The sequence below is a fragment of the Pistacia vera genome, unplaced genomic scaffold, assembly GCF_008641045.1.
Source record: "Pistacia vera cultivar Batoury unplaced genomic scaffold, PisVer_v2 Contig71, whole genome shotgun sequence".
Taxonomy (NCBI): domain Eukaryota; kingdom Viridiplantae; phylum Streptophyta; class Magnoliopsida; order Sapindales; family Anacardiaceae; genus Pistacia; species Pistacia vera.
In genome coordinates this window covers 1,413,301-1,434,858 of record NW_022196568.1, presented here as the reverse complement: position 1 = coordinate 1,434,858, position 21,558 = coordinate 1,413,301, and the positions used below count along the sequence as shown (strand labels likewise).

General features: G+C 33.4%; 2 protein-coding genes across 2 annotated transcripts; both read left to right on the top strand.

Annotated features, from left to right (window-relative positions):
* The first annotated feature begins 2,281 nt into the window (after positions 1 to 2,281).
* Positions 2,282 to 5,225, top strand: LOC116114412 (protein cornichon homolog 4). Its single transcript, XM_031400553.1, has 4 exons — positions 2,282 to 2,533; positions 3,284 to 3,465; positions 4,503 to 4,625; positions 4,710 to 5,225. The coding sequence occupies exons 1-4, from the start codon at positions 2,462 to 2,464 to the stop codon at positions 4,744 to 4,746; spliced, it is 414 nt and encodes a 137-aa protein (XP_031256413.1). The 5' UTR covers positions 2,282 to 2,461; the 3' UTR covers positions 4,747 to 5,225.
* An 8,550-nt stretch (positions 5,226 to 13,775) lies between these two features.
* Positions 13,776 to 17,579, top strand: LOC116114420 (reactive oxygen species modulator 1-like). Its single transcript, XM_031400564.1, has 3 exons — positions 13,776 to 13,994; positions 14,962 to 14,999; positions 17,143 to 17,579. Exons 1-3 carry the CDS (start codon positions 13,922 to 13,924, stop codon positions 17,254 to 17,256), a joined length of 225 nt encoding a protein of 74 aa, XP_031256424.1. The 5' UTR covers positions 13,776 to 13,921; the 3' UTR covers positions 17,257 to 17,579.
* The last annotated feature ends 3,979 nt before the right edge of the window (positions 17,580 to 21,558 follow it).

Below are 21,558 nucleotides of genomic sequence, written 5' to 3'. Positions count from 1 at the left end.
TTCTCTCCTTCCCAGAACAAGAACACGCCACTGTCACGTATCTCATCTCCCCATCATCTCCTTTCTTTAACGTACGTATCAGTGCTTCAAAACCCATTTTATTCCCATACCTTTTGTAATATCTCACCAAACTATCAACTGAATCAAACATCATTCCAATATGAGGCTCCACTTCTTCCTCTGCACATCCTGTATCTTTTAATTCATCACATTCATTTTCTTGATTCAATGGTTTTATAATAAAGAAAATTAGAATGTGCTAATACAACACATCATAATAAACAATACAATACAACACATTTTAAAAAGTTTCGTACACAATTTAGCTCAACATCATTGAAACGAGGCAAACTGGACTCTTCCATATTCCGTTATTTTATGCACAACTAATACCAATTTTCACGTTCACGAATCTAGTTCACAACAGTCGCCAACAAATATTATCTATCAAACATATATTCAATCCAAAATAGAATATGAAACTAAATGAGTATATAAAATAAATCAAAAATTCTTTACCTTAACAAAAAAATTCCGAGCTTTAAAGGGTTTGATATTTATTTCTGTTTCTCGGTTATCTCTATAAAAAGAGGTATTGCTACTGGTGCTTGGCTGTTGAGGAAGCAACCAACGTCAAAGCAAGGAATCACAACACGCAGACGAAGGAGAAGTGAAGAAAAACAAATGGCGCAGACGAAGAACAGAAGAAAAACAAATGACGGAGGCGAAGGAGAAGAGAAGAAAAAAATTTTGGCGCTTACAAATGAAGCGTATTAGACAAGCCAGTCATTAATATTAATAAAACAAAATATTTTTTTTCAACAAATATGGACGCCAGTCCATGTAATGCAGACGGTCGTCCATGTACTTTGGACAGCCGTCCAAAGTACATGGACGACTGTCCATACACAAGGAACGATCGTCCACACTAGATGGATTGGCGTCCATATGTACATTATATTTTAAAAAATAAAAATTTCACAAACTGGGGACGGTAATCCATCTAGTGTGGACGGCCTTCCCTACAAGATGGATGACCGTCCACAACAAATGGACTGTCGTCCCCATTATATTTTAAAACTATTTTTAAAAAAAAAATTCACAAACGATGGACGGCAATCCATCATTTGAGGACGGTTGTCCCTATAAGATGGAGGACCGTCCATATTGATTGGAAGCACATCCATAGAATTTGGGCGAGAATCCATTGTTTTTTTTTTTTTTAAACAAAACAACTTTTTATGGACGGTCGTCCATTCCACTATGAACGACCGTCCAAAATGTATGGACAGCTATCCGAAACTGCTGGACGATTGTTCATTTATGTCAATATTCAATCATCCAATGTGACACTCTCCACGTGTTGCGGTGCAATTGTTAGGTGGATATAGCATTTTTGTTCCCAAACACACCCCCCTTTAGTACTGTCCGCTAAAACAAACTCGCCTAGATCTTTGACCAGAAGGTGGAGAGACCCAAAAACTTATGGGCATTAAACCCGGAAGCCCATCACTAAGGTCAAGATGTGAGGCGATTAGAAAAAAAAAAAAATCGGAAACAAGGGGACGGGAGAACTGTCCTGCAGAGAGAAAAGAGAGAAGAAGAGAAGAAAAGGAGACAAAGAAGAAGAAGAAGCAAAAGAGTAAGAGAGGAGAGAAAAGAAAAAGGGAGGTAACCTAGTTTGACTTTGGGTTCGGAGACTCGACTGCCTTGGGATTGGTTTTTATCAAAACCTAGCTAGTTAGAGAGGACGAAGACGTTTAGAGCCTGGAAAATTATTGGGCTGAGCATTCAGGTATTATAATTTGATGAATTGATATCTTAGATTTTCATTTATTTTCTTTGACTGAGAAAGATGGTGTTATATTACTTGAATATTTCAGTATCTTATGTTAAGTTGGAAGGGTGATTTTGTTTTGGTTGGGTTGAGGGAGTGTGAGCTACTTTGAAATTTGGAAATAATTATATTAAAATTTTGAAATAATTACAGATGATAGGCCTGGTTTTAGGCAATTCAAAATGTTTAATTTATAGAATTGAACAGGGAATATATTATCCTCCTTATGAGAAAATTCAAGTATTGTGTTGAATTAGTTTATTAGATAGATGAACTTAACTCTTGACTAAATTTTTTTAATACTAACTTGTGGTGTTTGTTAATTGAATCTATTTGTGGGAAGACGAGAGCTGTTATTCAATGTTTAAATGATTATGGAATAGAATCGTGCAACCAAAATCTATTTTGAATTCATGAATGTTTTCTGATGATTATGGACTAGGCATCTGTCGATCCTTGGACCTTCATCTGTAAAAAAGGAACTAATCAATGTGTACAATACGCCCAATGCTCTTTTGTTTGAAACATCGTTGTGGTTTCCTGACGTGCGCACTTGGTCTTCTTTTTCATCAGAATTAGGGTAGGTGAAGGAGGAAAAGGAGGTGTTGGAAGTGGAGCACCAGCATGGATGATATCTACTTATGGCTGTTGTCATTCTTCTTACTTATTGCACTTCTCATCCTTATCGTTTACCAGGTTAACTCTCAGAACCCGTTCAGTTTTTTTGCTTCATTTGTTTCTTTTTAATGTTTATACTTCATACCATGACTAATTGCTTTTATTTTATATTTTACCAAATTTACATTAGGGTTATGGTTTTAATGTTATTATCAACTTTTTATATCTGAGTTTGTTCTGTTTTGATGCTTGACTAGTAATTTTTGTTATTTGTTAAGGCGGTCAACTTAATAGCCAGCATACATTTTAGGTTTATTTGTTTAATCACTTTAAAACAAAGTTATTTGCAGTTTCTGATGAGTGTTGAATAAAATTGCAAATAGACTATTGGTTATGAACTATATTAAAATATTCAAGTGGTTGTTATGAAATTTATTGTGCGGGGAACTTATTGGGTTTCCATTAATAACACCAATATTTTCTATTAAAGAAGATTGGTTGTCCTGTTTCCAGTTTGTCTTATTTATCATCAATTTCAGTATAACCGATTTGTTAGATTGGTGAATGTAACCTATTTCATGGCTGTTAACTTGACTAGTGGCTATTAGGTGACTAGGTTTCAACCTTTGCAATCTTTTACTTCAGTTAAGGTGTCTGGTGGGTACTTTGGGAACTAGTTTATGTTTGAAAATACATATAAGCTCTCATTTGCTAATTATTGGTTTTTTTTTTTTTCTGTATGATTTCAACTTTGTCGAGGCTTTTTTTTGGATATCTTTAGTATGCAGTAATGTAATTTTTACTGAATGGTTCAATAATTTGTTGCAGCTTATGTGCTTAGCAGATCTAGAGTTTGATTATATCAACCCTTATGACTCCTCATCTCGGATAAACCAAGTGATTTTACCGGAATTTGTCACGCAAGGGGTTTTATTTGTCTTCTTTCTCATAACAGGTCATTGGGTTATGGCACTGTTGTGTGCTCCATACCTCTACTATAATGTGAGACTGTAAGTTTAATTCTTCTCATTTCTTAATATGTTGAATTGAATATTCAAAATTGCTTGTGCAAGTATTGAGAGATGTGTATTCCTCTTAAGATATGTTTCCATCTGAGTTTGAACTGAGAGATGGAAGGGGCAGGGTTGCTAACTGCAATGAGGTTTTGTTTCATTGTCTATTAAAGATATTGGTAACATTTGATGTCACCAATTATATATTCTCAACCAATTTCTGAGCATTCCAGGCTATACAATACTGTTTCTGTTAAATTTTATATTTTCTCTCTGATCATTGGAAAATAAGTCTTAGTGTTAGAGGTATACTCATACAAGCATGGGCAGTCAAATACACCTTGTTTTGGATGACATACACTGCTTCACTACCTCATTTGTGCCCAAGGTCTGTCTGCACATGACCTGAATTTGCTGGTTAGAAACTTCTGCAATTTGAGGCTATGTTATGGTTATGCCTCGTATGCTGATTATAGATAGCACAACTTCTATGATCAAGTTGTTTTTGTGATGGGAATTTAATAATTTGAAATCCTGACACTGTATGACACCTGTACACATGTTAGCTTATGTTATTTCTCATATAATGACGATGAAATATCACTACAGTAAAGAAGGCTAAACCATAATAATGGTTTTGAAAAACTGAAACAATGGGTGTTTTTGAGAGAAGTAATCTTGTGTTCTGAATGTGTTAAGGACCCTTCAGATGTGAAATTCATTATTGATAAATTCATTTATTACAGTGTCAACCATATGTAATATACTGTATATTTGAAATTGCATTTATTTGCCATTCATTCCTATCATGTCATATCCTGCCTTCTGCGATTTATTTTGTGTTTGTGTCTATCATTCATTGCAATTGTGTCCTTTATGATAACTTCTAATTGTCATGAGATAAATACAAAAACCAGTTTATTCGAGTGATGATGAATGTAGCTTTGAGATTTATGGTGGGTTATGTGATCGTGCTGTAAAATGATACTGATTATTTATCTATTTATTTTTTTCAAATTCTCTCTTGTAACCAGTTACACACGAAGACAGCACCTGGTAGATGTAACTGAGATATTCAACTTGCTCCATTGGGAAAAGAAACAACGGCTTTTCAAACTTGCCTATCTTATTGTTCTCCTCTTTCTCAGCATATTCTGGTTTGTGATATACCAACATACCGCCTTTAAGAATCTTTGTTCGAAAGCAATTCTTGTTGATTTCTTTTAATATATTTCTTGTAGGATGATCTGGTGTGCATTGGAAGATCACGATGATTGATTGAGGAAAATTGTTTTCCATAAGTTGCTGTCTTGTATGATTAAAATATGCTGTCTCATTTAAGCATTGGGGTTGTTGTAACCAATATGTTAGCCTGGTGTTCAACTTTGGAATCTTTTGTTGATTCATTTTAGATTAGGCTTTAAACACCGTCTTGACCTTAAAAGATTACAGCAACTTTGAGGTGTTCTAGCAGGTAGGTTTTTTCTTCTTTTTAGCCATTAAACTATTATGTGGTATTTAACACCTTGCCGATAATTGTTACTGTAATCTTTGATTTATTCGTGCTTGGAAAGGCTCAGTTTGAGTCCAAATTTGTTAAGTGATGGAACTAGTGTGGCTTAGTAAAATGTAAACCATCTATTAATAATTCTCTTAAATGAGGATGGTGGTTGTATTGCAATAAGATGTGCAGAAAATTTCCTCCCCATTTGGTTCTCATTAGAACCGGAAAGATATTTTTGTTACCAAATACGCCAATGAATATGCAAGTGATGAAATTTTAATTGTCCAGTTTATAGAATAAACACACCATTATTAATTTCCCTTTAAGATATATTTCGATGTTACATTTACTGCTATTTCTCGAATTTACCAGAAGTATAGGCATGATTATTGTTCTTATTTATTAGTTATAATAATATTTTTTTTATTATTGTGATTTTTCAATTTTAATAATATTAATAGTTTAGCCTTTATAAATTAATCGACTTAGACTAGTAGATTAAATTAGTAATTTTGATAAATTACTAAAATAATATTTTTTTGAAAAACCGTACATCTCACACTTATATCATAAATAAATAAATAATTCGTTAATTGACAATGATATTTTATTAAAATATGATTTTATTAATACTTTCTTTTTTAAATTTAAATTTTGTCGGATCTCATCTATAATTTTTTTTTTTTTTTATTACATTTAGGAGTTCTGGGTTGAACTCTAGAATTGCAATAAAAGATTATAAAATGTTGTTTCGAATTGCAATAAAAAATAAATTATGAACTGTTGTTGATGTTTGAAGTGTTTCCTTGGTTAAGTACATAAAGACAATGAATTTAAATTAATACTTTAATGTATATTTGGTGGACTAATTCATGTTCACTTGATTAGATTGGTAAAATACAATGAATTTTTAATTAATTAGATGTATGTTCGTGGAATAGTAAATACATTCTATAAATTAATAAATTATTAATTTATTGATTAATTAATAGAATTTATATAGTCCCAAAAGTTATTAATTTATAGAGATTATATTGTATTAGACTATTAGTAATAGTTGACAGTTATTTGTATTTATAAAATCAATTAACTACAAGGATTTTTATATAAATATTACAGATCTTCACACAACATACCCGATTCTAGTTCACTAATACAAGGAACCTTCCTTCTGCATTCTAGTCTCTAACCCGATATTCTGAAACAACCTTGAGGCGATGTTTAATTATAAGAATTGACAAGGGAATAGAATTAGGGTTCCTAATTCCCTTGTTTACTTACTGGAATTAAGTAAAGAATTGGAAAATCTTTATTCTTGGGCTAGGGAACCAATAAAATTATTTTTTTTATCCTATTTTGAATTTAAATTTTTTATTTTATATCTCAATGATTTATTATTTTATAATTTAGTAATCACTAAAATAGATATTTGTAAATGTTGATATTTGTTATATAGTGATTGGAGTTGGTCGTCATTAACCACTGTTGGCTAGACCTGGCAAACGAGCGGGCTGGGTAGTTACAGGTAACGGATAAAACGGGCATAGGTAAAAAATTCGTACGGGTAGACAAATGTATGACTCGTACCCACCTATGCGGGTGCAGATCGACCTGTGGGTCACTTGCAAAAACAAAATCATACGAAGGAAGACAATATGTAGGTTTTGGGTGTTTGTTTAAGCTTATAAGCTGGTCAAACTTGCTTATAAGCTTTAAAATTAAGCTGACCTGTTTGTTTATAATTTTTTTGAACTTATAAGCAAAAAAAAAAAAAAGTTTGGGGAGGTACTTTTTTTTTTTTGGCTTATAAACATTTTGCTTATAAACTAGTTTGACCAAGTATATTACCGTATTATCCTTGTTTAATTTTAAAATTTCATAGTATGCCTTTGTTTAATGTAATACCTTTTTTAGTAATTTTATAATAAAATATACTTATAAGCCATATTTTACCATACACGTCAATTACTTATCAGTCACTTATAAGAACTTTAATCGAACACGTAATTACTTAAAATTTTAAATACTTATAAGTTAATTTTAGTTTATAAACCATTGTTGCTTAAAACTAATTTTTATAAGCTCCAACGTTGCATGAAAGGTTGTCATTAAGTCAAAGTGCCTGTAAATTGTAATAATTGAGTACTTGGTTCAGGGGAGAGGTGGCGATTGGGTGATTTTTTTAGTCTTCTGAGGCGCTTTTATCTGAGGAAGAAGATGGCAGAGATTAGTGCTAAAGCTGCCGCTGTGAGAGGGATGAAGTAGGAGGAAAAGTCTTGCATTAAAAGAGTAATATTAACCCCACTCCAAGAAATAATTATTACCAAAATTTATGACCTCGTGCCAAGAGTTGATGAAGCCTCTTGAATGTTTATCATTTATTGATTTTTTAATAAATGGTAAACATTCAAGTTAATTGAGAGCTGAAGAAAGAGAGAGAGATTGAGAGCTGCGCCGTGAGAGAGAATAAGAGTTGAGTGTAAGAGAGATGGAGAGCTGCGTGAGAGATTAAGAGCTCAGCGTGTGAGAGATTGAGAGCTGAGCGTGAAAGAGATGGAGAGCTGAGCGTTAAAGAGATGGAGAGCTGCGTCAGAGAGAGATGGAGAACTGTGTGAGAGTCTGAGAGAGATGGAGAACTGCGTGAGAGTCTAGAGAGATTGACAGCTGCTGGTGCTAGGTGCTGCTAGCTGCGGGAGTGAGAAATGGTTTAGGGTTTTTTGGGTTTAAGTTAAAGTATGGGTATCCATGGGCATTACCCGACCCTCCCGCAATTTTCACGGGCGAGTCGAATACGAGTAATTTTGAAACAGGTAATATTAAGGGATACCTGTACCCGTCCGTTAGATGCGGGCATCCGTTTACTCGTGAGTATAGTCTCTTTTGTCAGGTCTACTGTTGATCATATATTTTTAAAGTAAAAAAACTATAATGAACCTAAGATTATAATATAAACTGTTTTAATTTTGAGGACATTTTTGTCATTTAGCTCATATATCATTTTCTTCCCTCCATACTCAATCTTATAGGGCTGTTTGAATCAGGGGTATAAAAGATAACGGGATAATCTTTGTTTATTTTGTAAGACTCCTAGGTTTGGTTTGCAAATAATAAAATATCATGGTAATCTTTTATTGTTAATAGTATTAATTGTTGATAATATAGAGGGTAATCTTATTATCTTGCTAGGGGGTGTTATTAAAACATTGCCGGGGTAATCTGATTTTTTTACCCATTTTACCCTTAATTAAAAACAATTTCGGACACAATTGCCCTCAAATGTCTACCAAATAATTATTATCCAGTCTCTCTAGATTTGAGAAATTAGCTAAAACACCTCAACCACAAAAAAAATTTAAAAATTAATAAAATTCCCTCAGCCACCCAAGACCACCACCAATCGTCGCGCGTCAATCGTTGTAATGGTGTACAATTGGTGAGATCTGACCGATTGTACGTCGATAAGGCCTTTTTCAGCCATGGATCACATCCATGGTAGGAAACGACAAAATTTGGCGTTCTGTGGTTGTTTCACGGCCAGATTTGTGGCTATGAAATGGCCATAGATTTGGCTGTTTTTGGGCCATGGATCACATGACAAAATTTGGCGTTCTGTGGTTGTTTCACGACCAGATTTGTGGCCATGAAATGGCCATAGATTTGGCTGTTTTTCGACCATGGATTTGTGATCCATGGCCATTTCCAACTTTGTCGACCATATATGACCAGTCATGCATCATTCCGTAGACTGTTGGCGGTGGCTGGTTATCGACAGTGGCTTGGGGTGGATGAGGGTAATTTTGCTACAAATTAAAGTTTATATAATTTGGGTGTTTTAGCAAAATTTTAAATATAGGGGGTTAAAAGAAATGATTCAAAAAATAGCAATAAAAAATACTATATTATATTTTTTAAAAAAGAGTAATTTAGGCTCTGTTTGGTTTACTTTTTTGCAGTTTTTTGAAAAAAGTTAAAAAAAAGTTAAATTGGGCGGTATTATGATGTAAGATTTGGAAATTAATAAAAATACCCCCTATTTTTGTTTACTTACTAAACACCCCTATAATAAAACTTTGAAAGTTAACAAAACACAATCAACCCACCCATTGAATAATCACAGTTGGCCACCACAGCCGGAGGGTGGCCGGAGTCGCCGTGTCGGCGCATGACCAGCTGGATCTTACCGGTCGTATGCCGATATGGCCTTTACCGGCCAAATCCATGGTGGATCTAGTCGGCAAAGGCTAGATCTGGCCGCATTTGCTCATCAACGATAGCCAAAGATACGGACGTCTGGTTACGGCCAAAGATCTAGCCTTTTCCGGCCAGATCCACCGTGTATCCAATTGAAAAAGGCTAGATCAACGCACTACCAGCTGAATCATATCAGATTCCGGCCACCGACCGGCAATGGTGGCCGGAATCTGGTATAATGTGGGTTTAGAGGTGTTTTTGCAATTTTGAAAAAAAATATTTAGGGGTATTTAATTAAATTAACAAATTTATGGAATTTAAAAAAAGTTGAATAATATTGGATAATATTGTAAGTTTTTGGACATTTTACTGTTTAACTTTTTTAGGAATACTAATAATAGTATTCCCGAAAACCGACCAAACGGAGCCTTAATAATTTATATAACATACTCACTCATTTATCCTTCCAATCAAAAATATTATTCATCAATTTATTTAAACTAACTAAACACATTTTTTAAATATTTCTAATAATTTTCAAAGTGATATTCCATTCCATTAATATAATATATCCACATGATAAAACACTATGGCTCCGTTTGGTTCACAATTTTGTGTTTTTGGGAAAAGTTTTTTGAAAAAAGTTAAAAAAAAGTTGGGTGTTGTTTAAGCTTATAAGCTGGTCAAACTGCTTATAAGCTTAAAATTAAGCTGACCTGTTTGTTTATAATTTTTTTGAACTTATAAGCAAAAAAAAAAAAAAGTTTGGGGAGGTACTTTTTTTTTTTTGGCTATAAACATTTTGCTTATAAACTAGTTTGACCAAGTATATTACCGTATTCCTTGTTTAATTTTAAAATTTCATAGTATGCCTTTGTTTAATGTAATACCTTTTTTAGTAATTTATAATAAAATATACTTATAAGCCATATTTTACCATACACGTCAATTACTTATCAGTCACTTATAAGAACTTTAATCGAACACGTAATACTTAAAATTTTAAATACTTATAAGTTAATTTTAGTTTATAAACCATTGTTGCTTAAAACTATTTTATAAAGCTCCAACGTTGCATGAAAGGTTGTCATTAAGTCAAAGTGCCTGTAAATTGTAAAATTAGTACTTGGTTCAGGGGAGAGGTGGCGATTGGGTGATTTTTTTAGTCTTCTGAGGCGCTTTATCTGAGGAAGAAGATGGCAGAGATAGTGCTAAAGCTGCCGCTGTGAGAGGGATGAGAGGAGGAAAAGTCTGCATTAAAAGAGTAATATTAACCCCACTCCAGAAATAATTATTACCAAAATTTATGACCTCGTGCCAAGAGTTGCATTGTGATTTTTCAATTTTAATAATATTAATAGTTTAGCCTTTATAAATTAATCGACTTAGACTAGTAGATTAAATTAGTAATTTTGATAAATTAATAAAATAATATTTTTCTGAAAAACCATACATAACTTTGTAGTCACATTCATATCATAAATAAATAAATAAATAATTTGTTAATTGACGATATTTTATTAAAATATGATTTTATTAATTTTTTTTTTAAATTTAAATTTTATTGGACCTCATATCTAATTTTTTTCATTATATATAGAAGTTCTGGGGTTGAACTTAGAATTGCAATAAAAAATTATAAAATGTCGTTTCGAATTGCAATAAAAAATTATGACCTGTTGTTGATGTTTGGAGTGTTTTTTTGGTTAAGTACATAAGGAAAATGAATTTAAATTAATACTTTAATGTATATTTGGTGGATTAATTCATATTCACTCGATTAGATTGGTAAAATACAATGAATTTTTAATTGATTGGATGTATGTTCGTGGAATAGTAAATATATTTTATAAATTAATAATTTATTGATTAATAAATACCTTTTTTAATTAATAGAATTTATATAGTCCCAAAAGTTATTAATTTATAGAGATTATATTGTATTAGTAATAGTTGATAGTTATTTGTATTTACAAAATCAATTAACTACAAAGATTTTTACATACATATTACAGATCTTCAAACAACATACCCCATTCCAGTTCACTAATACAAGGAACCTTCTGCATTCTAGTCTCTAACCCGATATTCTGAAACAACCTTGAGGCCATGTTTAATTATAAGAATTGACAAGAGAATAGAATTAGGGTTCCTAATTCCCTTGTTTACTTGTTGGAATTAAGTAAAGAATTGGAAAATCTTTATTCTTGGGCTAGGGAACCAATAAAATTATTTTTTTTATCCTATTTTGAATTTATATTTTTTATTTTTTATTTCAATGATTTATTATTTTATAATTTAGTAATCACTAAAATAGATATTTGTAAATGTTGATATTTGTTATACAGTGATTGGAGTTGGTCGTCATTAACCACTGTTGGCTAGACCTGGCTAACGAGCGGGCCGGGTAGTTACCGGTAACGGATAAAACGGGCATAGGTAAAAAATTTGTAAGGGTAGACAAATGTATGACTCGTACCCACCTATGCGGGTACCGATCGACCTGTGGGTCACTCGCAAAAACAAAATCATACGAAGGAAGACAATATGTAGGTTTTATATTTGCATGAAAGGTTGTCATTAAGTCAAAGAGCCTGTAATAATTGAGTACTTGGTTCAGGGGAGAGGTGGCGATTGAGGCGCTTTTATCTGAGGAAGAAGATGGCAGAGATTAGTGCTAAAGCTGCCGCTGTGAGATGGATGAAGTAGGAGGAAAACTCATTTATGACCACGAAAGTCTTGCATTAAAAGAGTAATTAACCCCACTCCAAGAAATAATTTTATTACTAAAATTTATGACCTCGTGCCAAGAGTTGATGAAGCCTCTTGAATGTTTATCATTTATTTATTTTTTAATAAATGGTAAACATTCAAGTTAAATTGAGAGCTGAAGAAAGAGAGAGAGATTAAGAGCTGCGCCGTGAGAGAGAAGAAGAGTTGAGTGTAAGAGAGATGGAGAGCTGCGTGAGAGATGGAGAACTGTGTGAGAGTCTGAGAGAGATGGAGAGAGCTGCGTGAGAGAGAGATGGAGAACTGCGTGAGGGTCTGAGAGAGATTGACAGCTGCTGGTGCTAGGTGCTGCTAGCTGTGGGAGTGAGAAATGGTTTAGGGTTTTTTGGGTTTAAGTTAAAGTATGGGTACCGGCGGGTATTACCCGGCCCACCCGCAATTTTCACGGGTGACTCAAGTACGAGTAATTTTGAAACAGGTAATATTAAGGGATACCTGTACCCGTCCGTTTACTCGTGAGTATAGCCTCTTTTGCCAGGTTACTGTTGATCATATATTTTTAAAGTAAAAAAACTATACTGAATCTAAGATTATAATATTAACTTTTTTAATGTTGAGGATATTTTTGTCATTTAGCACATATATCATTCTCTTCCCTCAATACTTAATCTTATGGGGCCGTTTGGATCAAGGGTATAAAAGATAACGGGATAATCTTTGTTTATTTTGTAAGACTCCTAGGTTTGGTTTGCAAATGATAAAATATCATGGTAATCTTTTATTGTAAATAGTGTTCATTGTTAATAATATGGAGAGTAATCTTATTACCTTGTTAGAGCGTGTTATTAAAACATTACTGTGATAATCTGATTTTTTTACCTATTTTATCCTTAATTAAAAACAATTTCGAACACAATTGTCCTCAAATGTCTACCAAATAACTATTATCCAGTCTCCCTACATTTGAGAAATTAGCTAAAACACCTCAGCCACAAAAAAAGTTTAAAAGTTAATAAAATATCTTTAGCCACCCAAGACCACCACCAGTCGTCGGCGTTAGTCGTTGTAATGGTGCACAATTGACAAAATTTGGTCGGTTGTGTGCTGGTAAGGCCTTTTTCGGCTATGGATCACATCCATGGCCAGAAACGACAAAATCTAGCGTTCTGTGGCTATTTCACGGCCAGATTTGTGACCATGAAATGGCCATAGATTTGTCTGTTTTTGGGCCATGGATTTGTGATCCATGGCCATTTCCAACTTTGTCGGTCATATACGACTAGTTATGCATCATTCTGTCAACTGTTGGCGGTGGCTAGCTATCGACAGTGGCTTGGGGTAGGTGAGAGTAATTTTGCTACAAATTAAAGTTTATATAGTTAGGGTGTTTTAGCAAAATTTTTAATATAGGGGGTTAAAGGAAATTATTCAAAAAATAATAATAAAAAATATTACGTTATATTTAAAAAAAGAGTTATTTAGTAATTTATATAATATACTCACTTATTTATCCTCCCAATTAAATATATTATTCATCAATTTATTTGAATCAACTAAACACGTTTTTTAAACATTTTCAATAATCTTCAAAGTGATATTTCTTTCCATTAATATAATGAATAATACTACATATACATCATTCACATACAACATTTCTCATACAACATAATGTGGTAAGATATAATTAGATAAAAATTTAATTTTAACTTTAAATTAGTCAATCATATCTTATCACATAATATTATATAAAAATAATATATATACTCTAATATAATATATCCACATGATAAAACACTGTATAATCCAAACTCGTAAAAATTAGTTAACTGTATTTTCGTAGGGTTTCTTCTTATTATTCTTTACATAATTAGTGAAAACGACCTTTTCGGATTTTACTGGACTGAGGTCAATAAGTGATACTGTCTTGAAATCTTTAGGGACCAAAATTAACTCGGCGGTTTACAAACAAGTCGCACACTCTTCACGCAAAAACAAGAACAAACAAGAGCAGCGATTATCTAACTTCAAATGGCAAGAGATAGCTGCTTAGCACGTGTCGGCGCCGGAGTTGCCGTTGGCGGTGCTGTCGGCGGTGCGGTCGGTGAGTTCTCTCATATTCATATACCTTTTTAATCTTCTTCCTGAAAAGCCTAAACCCTAATTGACACTGACGAATATTTCGTTTGCTAGAATTTTTAACCATTAAATCGAGACGTTTAGTTTATTTATCTGTTGATTATTTGTTCTGGTTTAGAATTAAAAATGTTCTAATTGAGTTGATTTTGATAAGATAAGATTATAAAATTGGAAGTTGAGTTTTTCAATTTTTTTAATGCTTTCTCGGCCAACCAAACAGAGACTTTAGTTTTGTCGGCATTGTTAAATTTTCCTTTAGACAAATAATAATGTTGAGTTTTAGTGTGGTTGTTATATGGTACAGGATAATTGGCTAATTAGTTTATATGATGAAATTATTTATTTTAGGGATTTAACATTGTTTTGAGAAATTAATATTGCTAGAAAGGTAGAAAATTTGTGCAAGAGTGTATATAGGCTTATGTAAGAAGCTATTTAGGGTGAGAAAAGATTAGTAACTTTTGCTAGACTCTGAAAAAAAATTATTTTCTTTAGTTTTTAGGCAAGCGGGCATGTAAAGTGTGGCCATGATTATTTTTGTTGGTTAAATATGTTGAAGAAACCATTTGGGAAGGTTTTTTACTTTGAGCTTCTAGTTTTATCATAAGAGGAATGTAAGGATAGTTCTGGAGGATCTTTTGGATGAAAAATCATGATGATTATGGTAGACGGCAGGTGATAGTATGTGGTATCTGGGTTATATTTCTTTTTATCCTAATACAATATTGGGATTCAGATATCTCTACTGTTTTGGAATAGTTTTCATAGATTTATGGAATTTGATGATTACTTGAATCTTCATGCCTTAAAATTTTATATTTTTGTCTTGAATTTACCTTTTTCTGTTTTTGGTTTGGCATATAAGCTTTGCCTTGCTTCTACGTCAAAAACTGTAATCTATATATATATATTTTAATAAGTTTAACATGCAGGTGCTGTTTATGGGACTTATGAGGCTATTAGATATAAGGTACAGAGTTTGATTTTCCCCCCTTCATATGAGACAATGGTGATACTGTCTGCCTTATTTATTTATTTTTTTTAATTTTGTTACAGACAACTGTTATGACATCATTTTATTTTATTTTATTTATTTATTTATTTAGAGTCTGGATAATAAACCTAAAAAAGTTATTTTTATTTAAAGTCTGGATGGTAAAACCTAAAAGAAGTGTTTCGTGACAATAGGAGTCACCATTTTGTGCTTTCAATAGTTAGTCCAACGGTTGGGTTCAGTTCTGGGGATGAAAGGTTCAAATCCCTTGGGCTAATACTCAGTGACATGTTAGGAAGGTCAAAGGTTTTTTGGGTATAATGGAAAAAGGTTTAGGACTAAGAAAAGCTACATGGCTTTGAAATCATAAACCATTTTGATATTGCCACTCTTCACCTTATAGCCAGTATCACCACCATCAGTAGCCACCAAACCAGTTCTTATCATTGCCCACCACAACTGCCACCACTTCACCATTAACATCACCATTGTCATCTCCATCAACTGTCACCCCTTTTTTGCTACCATTGACCCGCAGCACATGCCTAGGGTTCAAAAGTTGTCCCTATATACATGACCACGCCACCTGTAAATCAGTGTTGTGACTACCATTCCATCATTCTCATAATCATTATTGTTGCCACCCTATCCGAACATCGTTCTAATTGCTACGATGATTACCACTACTGATTGCCAGCCGTCTATACCACAATGACAGCCATAGTCATGCTATCACTATCGTCCTTTTAATAATACTAATAGCATATTAAGATCACTACCTATTACTGCTACCCAATTACCATAGCTTCCTTATCATCTCTAGTTAACATATTTTATAGTTAACATATCATCTCTACTCAATTACCATAGCGACCCAATCATCTCAAGTTAACTTATTTTTCAGTCAACGGTGCACTAATTCTGACATAAAATTACTTACTAATACTTTCTAGAATTTAGTAACAATTATTCTTATTCGGACATATTACATGATCTTTGAGTTTAATTTAAAAAAAATGGCCCAACGTTGTCCACAGAATTCATTATCAGGAACTGTTGCAGATTTAAGAAAAGTATTACAACATATTTTCTTATGCAAATTTTAATTTTTTTAGGACATTTAGAAGCATGGAATCATTGCTTTTAAATTGTTTTCATCATGGAAATTTTTTACTAGAATATTGACCTGAACTTTTTTGAAATTATTACTAAATATTTATTAATATATTTAGTGATATTTTATAACCTAGCTACTACATTATACTAATGATTTACTTAAGATACTTAAAGATATCTTTGATATTTTGTTGTTTTTGTAAAGTTGTTTTAGTCCAAACACTTTATTCCATTAATGATTTTCAAATCAAATGTTGGAATCTAATTTAAACTCTCATTGCTGTCTCCTCCCTAATTCTTTCTTATTCTTTTTTCATTTCATTCCTTAAAGCTAACATAGCCTCAGTGCCTGACCTTTGTGCATAGTGTACAGAGACCTCTCTAGGTTCACTAGAATGGCCATGTTGAATTTTAGCCTCTTGTTAGAATTTGAGTTGGGCCTAACTCCTCACCCAAAAGGCCTTATTGAGTGGAAGGATTGTCCACTCTTATAAACCCATTGGCTTGAGTGTGCCTAGTCGATATGGGATTTCCAATACCTCTCACAAATGTTCATCGTGTTAGGCTTCAGTTCCTTAAAGATCTACATATCAAAGTAAAAAAGTGTATCATTTAGCAATGTAGCAAGAGTTAATTCATTTTATTAGACTTATTATTTGTGTTGGTTAATTATATTTTGCAGATGACTAATGGTGTTCTATAGGTTGAGATTTGAATTTAATTCCGTTGGTTCCAGGGAATGAAACTTTAGGGAGAGTAGCAAAACACTTTAAAAGAGAAAAGAATATCATTATATTTTCTCAGAATTGGATGTAACTGAAGCACATCACTTTACTTGCATAAAATTTACCTTTTGTGTTTGGGTAGTTTGAGTTGGTTGAGTGCAGTTTGGTGAATTGGGATTTAACTAATCAAATTGTAAGACTGCATTGTAGCACAACTTTTTTATATATAAATTTTAATGTATGGTTCTAAGTTTAGATGTTGAACTTAATTTCTGCAGGTTCCAGGAATACTAAAGATCAGATATATTGGTCAAACTACCTTAGGGAGTGCAGCAATTTTTGGTCTTTTCTTGGGTGCTGGTAGCTTGATACATTGTGGGAAATCTTACTAACTTTTCTCTTGCTTTGTGACATTTAGGTTGTGTTAATTTGTGTTATCATAAGTGCCTTTAATGCTTAGTAATATTTTTTTTTATTCCATGTTCTGTAGAGGAGGAATTCTGCACCTTTATGTCTGTTTTTTTAATTGTTTTATGAATTTTGACAGAAAATGATGGTATTTATATTTATGTTGGAAGCTGTGATCTTAAAAAAAAAAAGGGATTACATATGTTTTTAGGGGTATAATACTTGCGGAGTGAGAGGACATTTTACTTTATCACATTTCGGTATTACTATCGATTGAGTTTATTAGAGGAAGTATATTCATAAATTTGTTATCATATTTATTTATTATCCTGAAATGGCCAGTTCAGGCTTTAACCTTTCTGCTGACAACTGTAAAAATGGGTTAGGGGAAATTTAGTTTATTTTTTGCATTACCCTGTACTAACTTCTGATTATTAGTAAATATACCAAGTTCTTTTTGGAGAAAAATTAGAAGTGAGGCTGAGATGAACATATTATATCTTTGTCCTATCTTAGTTATTTTTTCAACAGTAAACATCTTGCGGTGAGAGAAATATAAACTCTAGTTAGTATTGATAGCTTTTAGCTTAATCAGATTGCCAATTCAAAGCATGCAAGATGATATATATTACTTAATAATAGTTATGGGATATATATATTTATGATCCATTCAATGAACAACAGTAGAACTATAGTGATATTCTATATATGAATAATCTTCATGTAATCATAAAAAAAAAATGTCTCTATTTGAGCCAGTTATAAATAAAAATAAAATTCATATTGTAATAAGTTATAATTTTTGTAATTCTCGTTTTAAGGAACATGCCTTTATATAGTAATAATTATATGTATATTGAAAAAAATATTTGTTAGGTTACATTAAAAGTTTAAGATGAAGTAAAATATTTATCTAAAGTTGTTTGTGATAATGATTTATATTTTAAAGTTGTTGTCACATCTTTTATTTTGCGAGTACGTAATAAGTCGTCAACATGGATACCTTCTTATTGAAACCAAAATATTTCTAGCTCTCAAACATGTATAGAGTTTTTTGGCATAAAATTTTTTGTATTTACGTACTATCATTCTCAGGATTATCTCCTTCCTCTTTTTGTTTAATTCTAATAATGATTTCTTCTTCATTTAAAATATATTTTTTGTTCATTTGGATGATTGAGGAAGACATTAATATCCATTTGATTAGTGTAGTGAAGTTGTCGAATCTGATCACTCAATTTTACAATGACTCTTTGCTATCTATTTTTGTACTATCCTAATGTTATTAAAACAATGAATTTAAATCCTAATATTACTAAAACCATGGTTTTAAAACCTGGACCGGCGATGACCTCCCCTTTTCCGTTTACCTTCCACCTTCCTTTGTTGTCGGAAACCACCTTCTAACATTCTTTGAGGCCATGACGCTTCATCTCCCGCCGTTGCGCAATGTTTCGTTGTCCAACAATTTTTCTTCCATTTCTCGGCATCGATCGTGCCTTCTCTGACATCGATAAACCTCCCCAGCCACCGATCTACCTTCTCCCAAGCTCCTTTGTCGTCGTTCACGAAGATCCACAATCATCTTGCCAAAAAAAACCATTGCAACCGTTTGACTTTCACCACCGATTTGCCACTTTCCAGCGATGCCTCAACTTGCTAACTGCTGATTCGTGCTCCCCATCACCCGATCTACCTTCCCTAGTGTGTCGTCGCCGCTCTCCCAGTCGATTGCCGATTTAATTTGGCTAGGGGTTGTGTTTGCTCGATTTCAAACCTATAGGGTTTGATGGTATTTATTAGGGGTGTATTTGCTAGATTTTAAACTTGTCAAACCATTGGTTAAACTGTCAGTTAAACCAGTTAACTCGTGACTCGGTTGCCGGAACGGGTCACCCCCCGAGTAGGGTTTTAAAACCTTGACTAAAACATGAATTATAGAGTAAGAAATCAAAACAATAATTTTTGTAATTATACCTTTATTAAATTATAACTTTCTTATACTAATAAATTTAATTGGTCTCAATATTATGATTATAGATAAATTTTATTGTCTATAAGATCATCCTTTCGAGAATTGCTAATGCAACAACCAGAAGGCTTGTTAATACAAGCAATAGATAAGAAAAGTATAGCAAGCAGCAACAGCAGCGTGCAATGCATCCCTCAACCGGTCGTCTTTTAAATTAATATCATTGAATCTTGACTAAACCAATTGGAAGTCTATCTTAATTGCTGATCTCTCCGGCGAACCGAAACTTTTAATCCGCCGGCCATGTGAACCGTCAAGAGTGGCATGAAGACTAGTTGATCGGACCTGACTGGTATGATTTCAAATTGCTCCAATATAGAAGCTACTACATATTTCATTTGAATGAAAGCCATCTCTTCCGAGACAAACCCTTGGAACAGCTTGAAAAACTGGAAATTTATATGGACATACCTTTTTTGGTTTTCCCCTTTTTAGAACCATCGCTCTGGTTTGAATTCGAACCAATCTTTAACCCATAATGCTTCCATTCTTCCCATTCCGTAAGGAAAATATGTCACTCTATCTCCTGCCTGGACTGGTGTTCCATCTGGCAACAAATCGTTAACAACAGCATGTTTTGAGTCCCAGGCCATGTAACGCCCCGCTTGAGGTACGTACTTACGATTTGCTGTATTAGTTAAAAGTTTACTGTTTCAGTATCAATTGAGTTTGTATGTTGAGTTGGTTGAATGGTTGTCTTGAAATAGGTTGAGTTTTGGTGAAGTTTGAAAATCCAATCTTCGCCGGGGCGAAGAAGAAGCTTCGCCGCGGCGAGGAGGAGTTACCCCCACGGGTAGGTTCTGCACTGTTTCGCCGAGGCGATAGAAAGTTCTTTGCCGCGGCGACGAGCCTAATAAAAAGTTTCTTGAGTTTTCTAGATAATTCTTTCTTTGGGGCATAATGACCATTCTACCCCTAATTAGTAGGAATAGTGGGGAGTAAAATGTAAGGAAATTAAGTAGAGAATGTGTTGATAATAAGGGTGTACTTGCAAAGAATCAAAGGATATGGATGAAATTTCCAAGGAGGAGCAAGGGCAAAATGGGAAATGATGCTTATAATATGAGCTAAAAAGAGTTAAAGTGTAGAGAAACCCTTTATTCATTCATTTCCACCGCCATATCCATTCTCTAATTTCTCTCAATCTTCCATTCAATTTTCCTAAGATTTCTAAGGGATTTAAGAGAGCTTTTGAGTAATTTTGAGTAGAGATTTCATCTAAAGCATCCTAAGGTAAGGATTCTTGCTTTAGATGTGAGTTTTGCTTATGGTTAGATTGAAGTCTTATATTGTATTATTGTTCTGTTGTTGTTTTAAGTGAAGAGAGAAGACAAGACAACAAAGGAAAGGAAAAGTGCTAGAGAAGTCACTTTTCACAAGGTAAGTAAATCAAACTCAAGCTAAGGTTTAAGCAATTTTTTAGAGATTTATTTATGCATGTATATATGATGCTTATTGAGAAATTGAGTAGAGATGTATGTCTATTTGTTGAGGAATTGAGTTGAGAAGAGTATTTATGTTATGGTTGTTGGATATTTCCTTTATGAGAAGTGTTGTTGATGTGTGATGAGTTTGAGATGAAGTTGGAGGAGATTGAGTAGATATTTTGGAAGTGTTCTTCTATGATAGGAACCATGTCCATAGAAGGGAGTTTCTTCCCATTTTGGATGGTTAAAAAGAGAAGGAGAGTGGTAGTTAGAGAAGAGTTTTTGTATGCACATAAGTTGCTTGATGAAATGCCTAGGTGAAATCTGCCCTGTCACTGCCGTCACTTTCTAAGTGATTTTTGGGAATTTTAAGGATTGAATTGGGCTGAGACCAAAACATAGAAGTTATAGCCCTGTCTCTAAGCTTTAAAACGAGACTAAAACCGTAGCAATCCGAGGTGTATAACGCAAGTTATGGCCTTTTTAGTGTGACCTGTGCAGAATGGCCGTTTTGAGGCAATCTTGCATTTGGCATTTCATAAGTGCATTAGTGAGCATGAGTTGTCCGTACACATTTTCTTATGCACTTAAGAAGTAGCTTGAGAAATGATAGAGAATGTACGTATAAGCTACTTTAAGAGCTAAGAGAAAGAGAGAATAGAGTAGATTGTGCGATGGGGAACCCGTGAGTAATGGGTAGAGTTTCCCGCATGTACGCCGCATTGAGAGAGCGGCATGAGTATGAGAGAGAGAAGTGGTGTAGCCCGTGAGAGTGCATGCGGATGAGGGCTATACCCGAGTACTCGAGAGAGAGAGATTATACACTC

What these genes read in the sequence shown, in the direction of transcription:
- LOC116114420 (XM_031400564.1), top strand. Translation starts at nt 13,922, where the DNA reads ATGGCAAGAGATAGCTGCTTAGCACGTGTCGGCGCCGGAGTTGCCGTT. An exon ending in TGCTGTCGGCGGTGCGGTCG is followed by an intron (nt 13,995 to 14,961) that starts GTGAGTTCTCTC and finishes TTTAACATGCAG; the next exon opens with GTGCTGTTTATGGGACTTAT. An exon ending in ATGAGGCTATTAGATATAAG is followed by an intron (nt 15,000 to 17,142) that starts GTACAGAGTTTG and finishes TAATTTCTGCAG; the next exon opens with GTTCCAGGAATACTAAAGAT.
- LOC116114412 (XM_031400553.1), top strand. Translation starts at nt 2,462, where the DNA reads ATGGATGATATCTACTTATGGCTGTTGTCATTCTTCTTACTTATTGCA. An exon ending in TCATCCTTATCGTTTACCAG is followed by an intron (nt 2,534 to 3,283) that starts GTTAACTCTCAG and finishes AATTTGTTGCAG; the next exon opens with CTTATGTGCTTAGCAGATCT. An exon ending in CTCTACTATAATGTGAGACT is followed by an intron (nt 3,466 to 4,502) that starts GTAAGTTTAATT and finishes TCTTGTAACCAG; the next exon opens with TTACACACGAAGACAGCACC.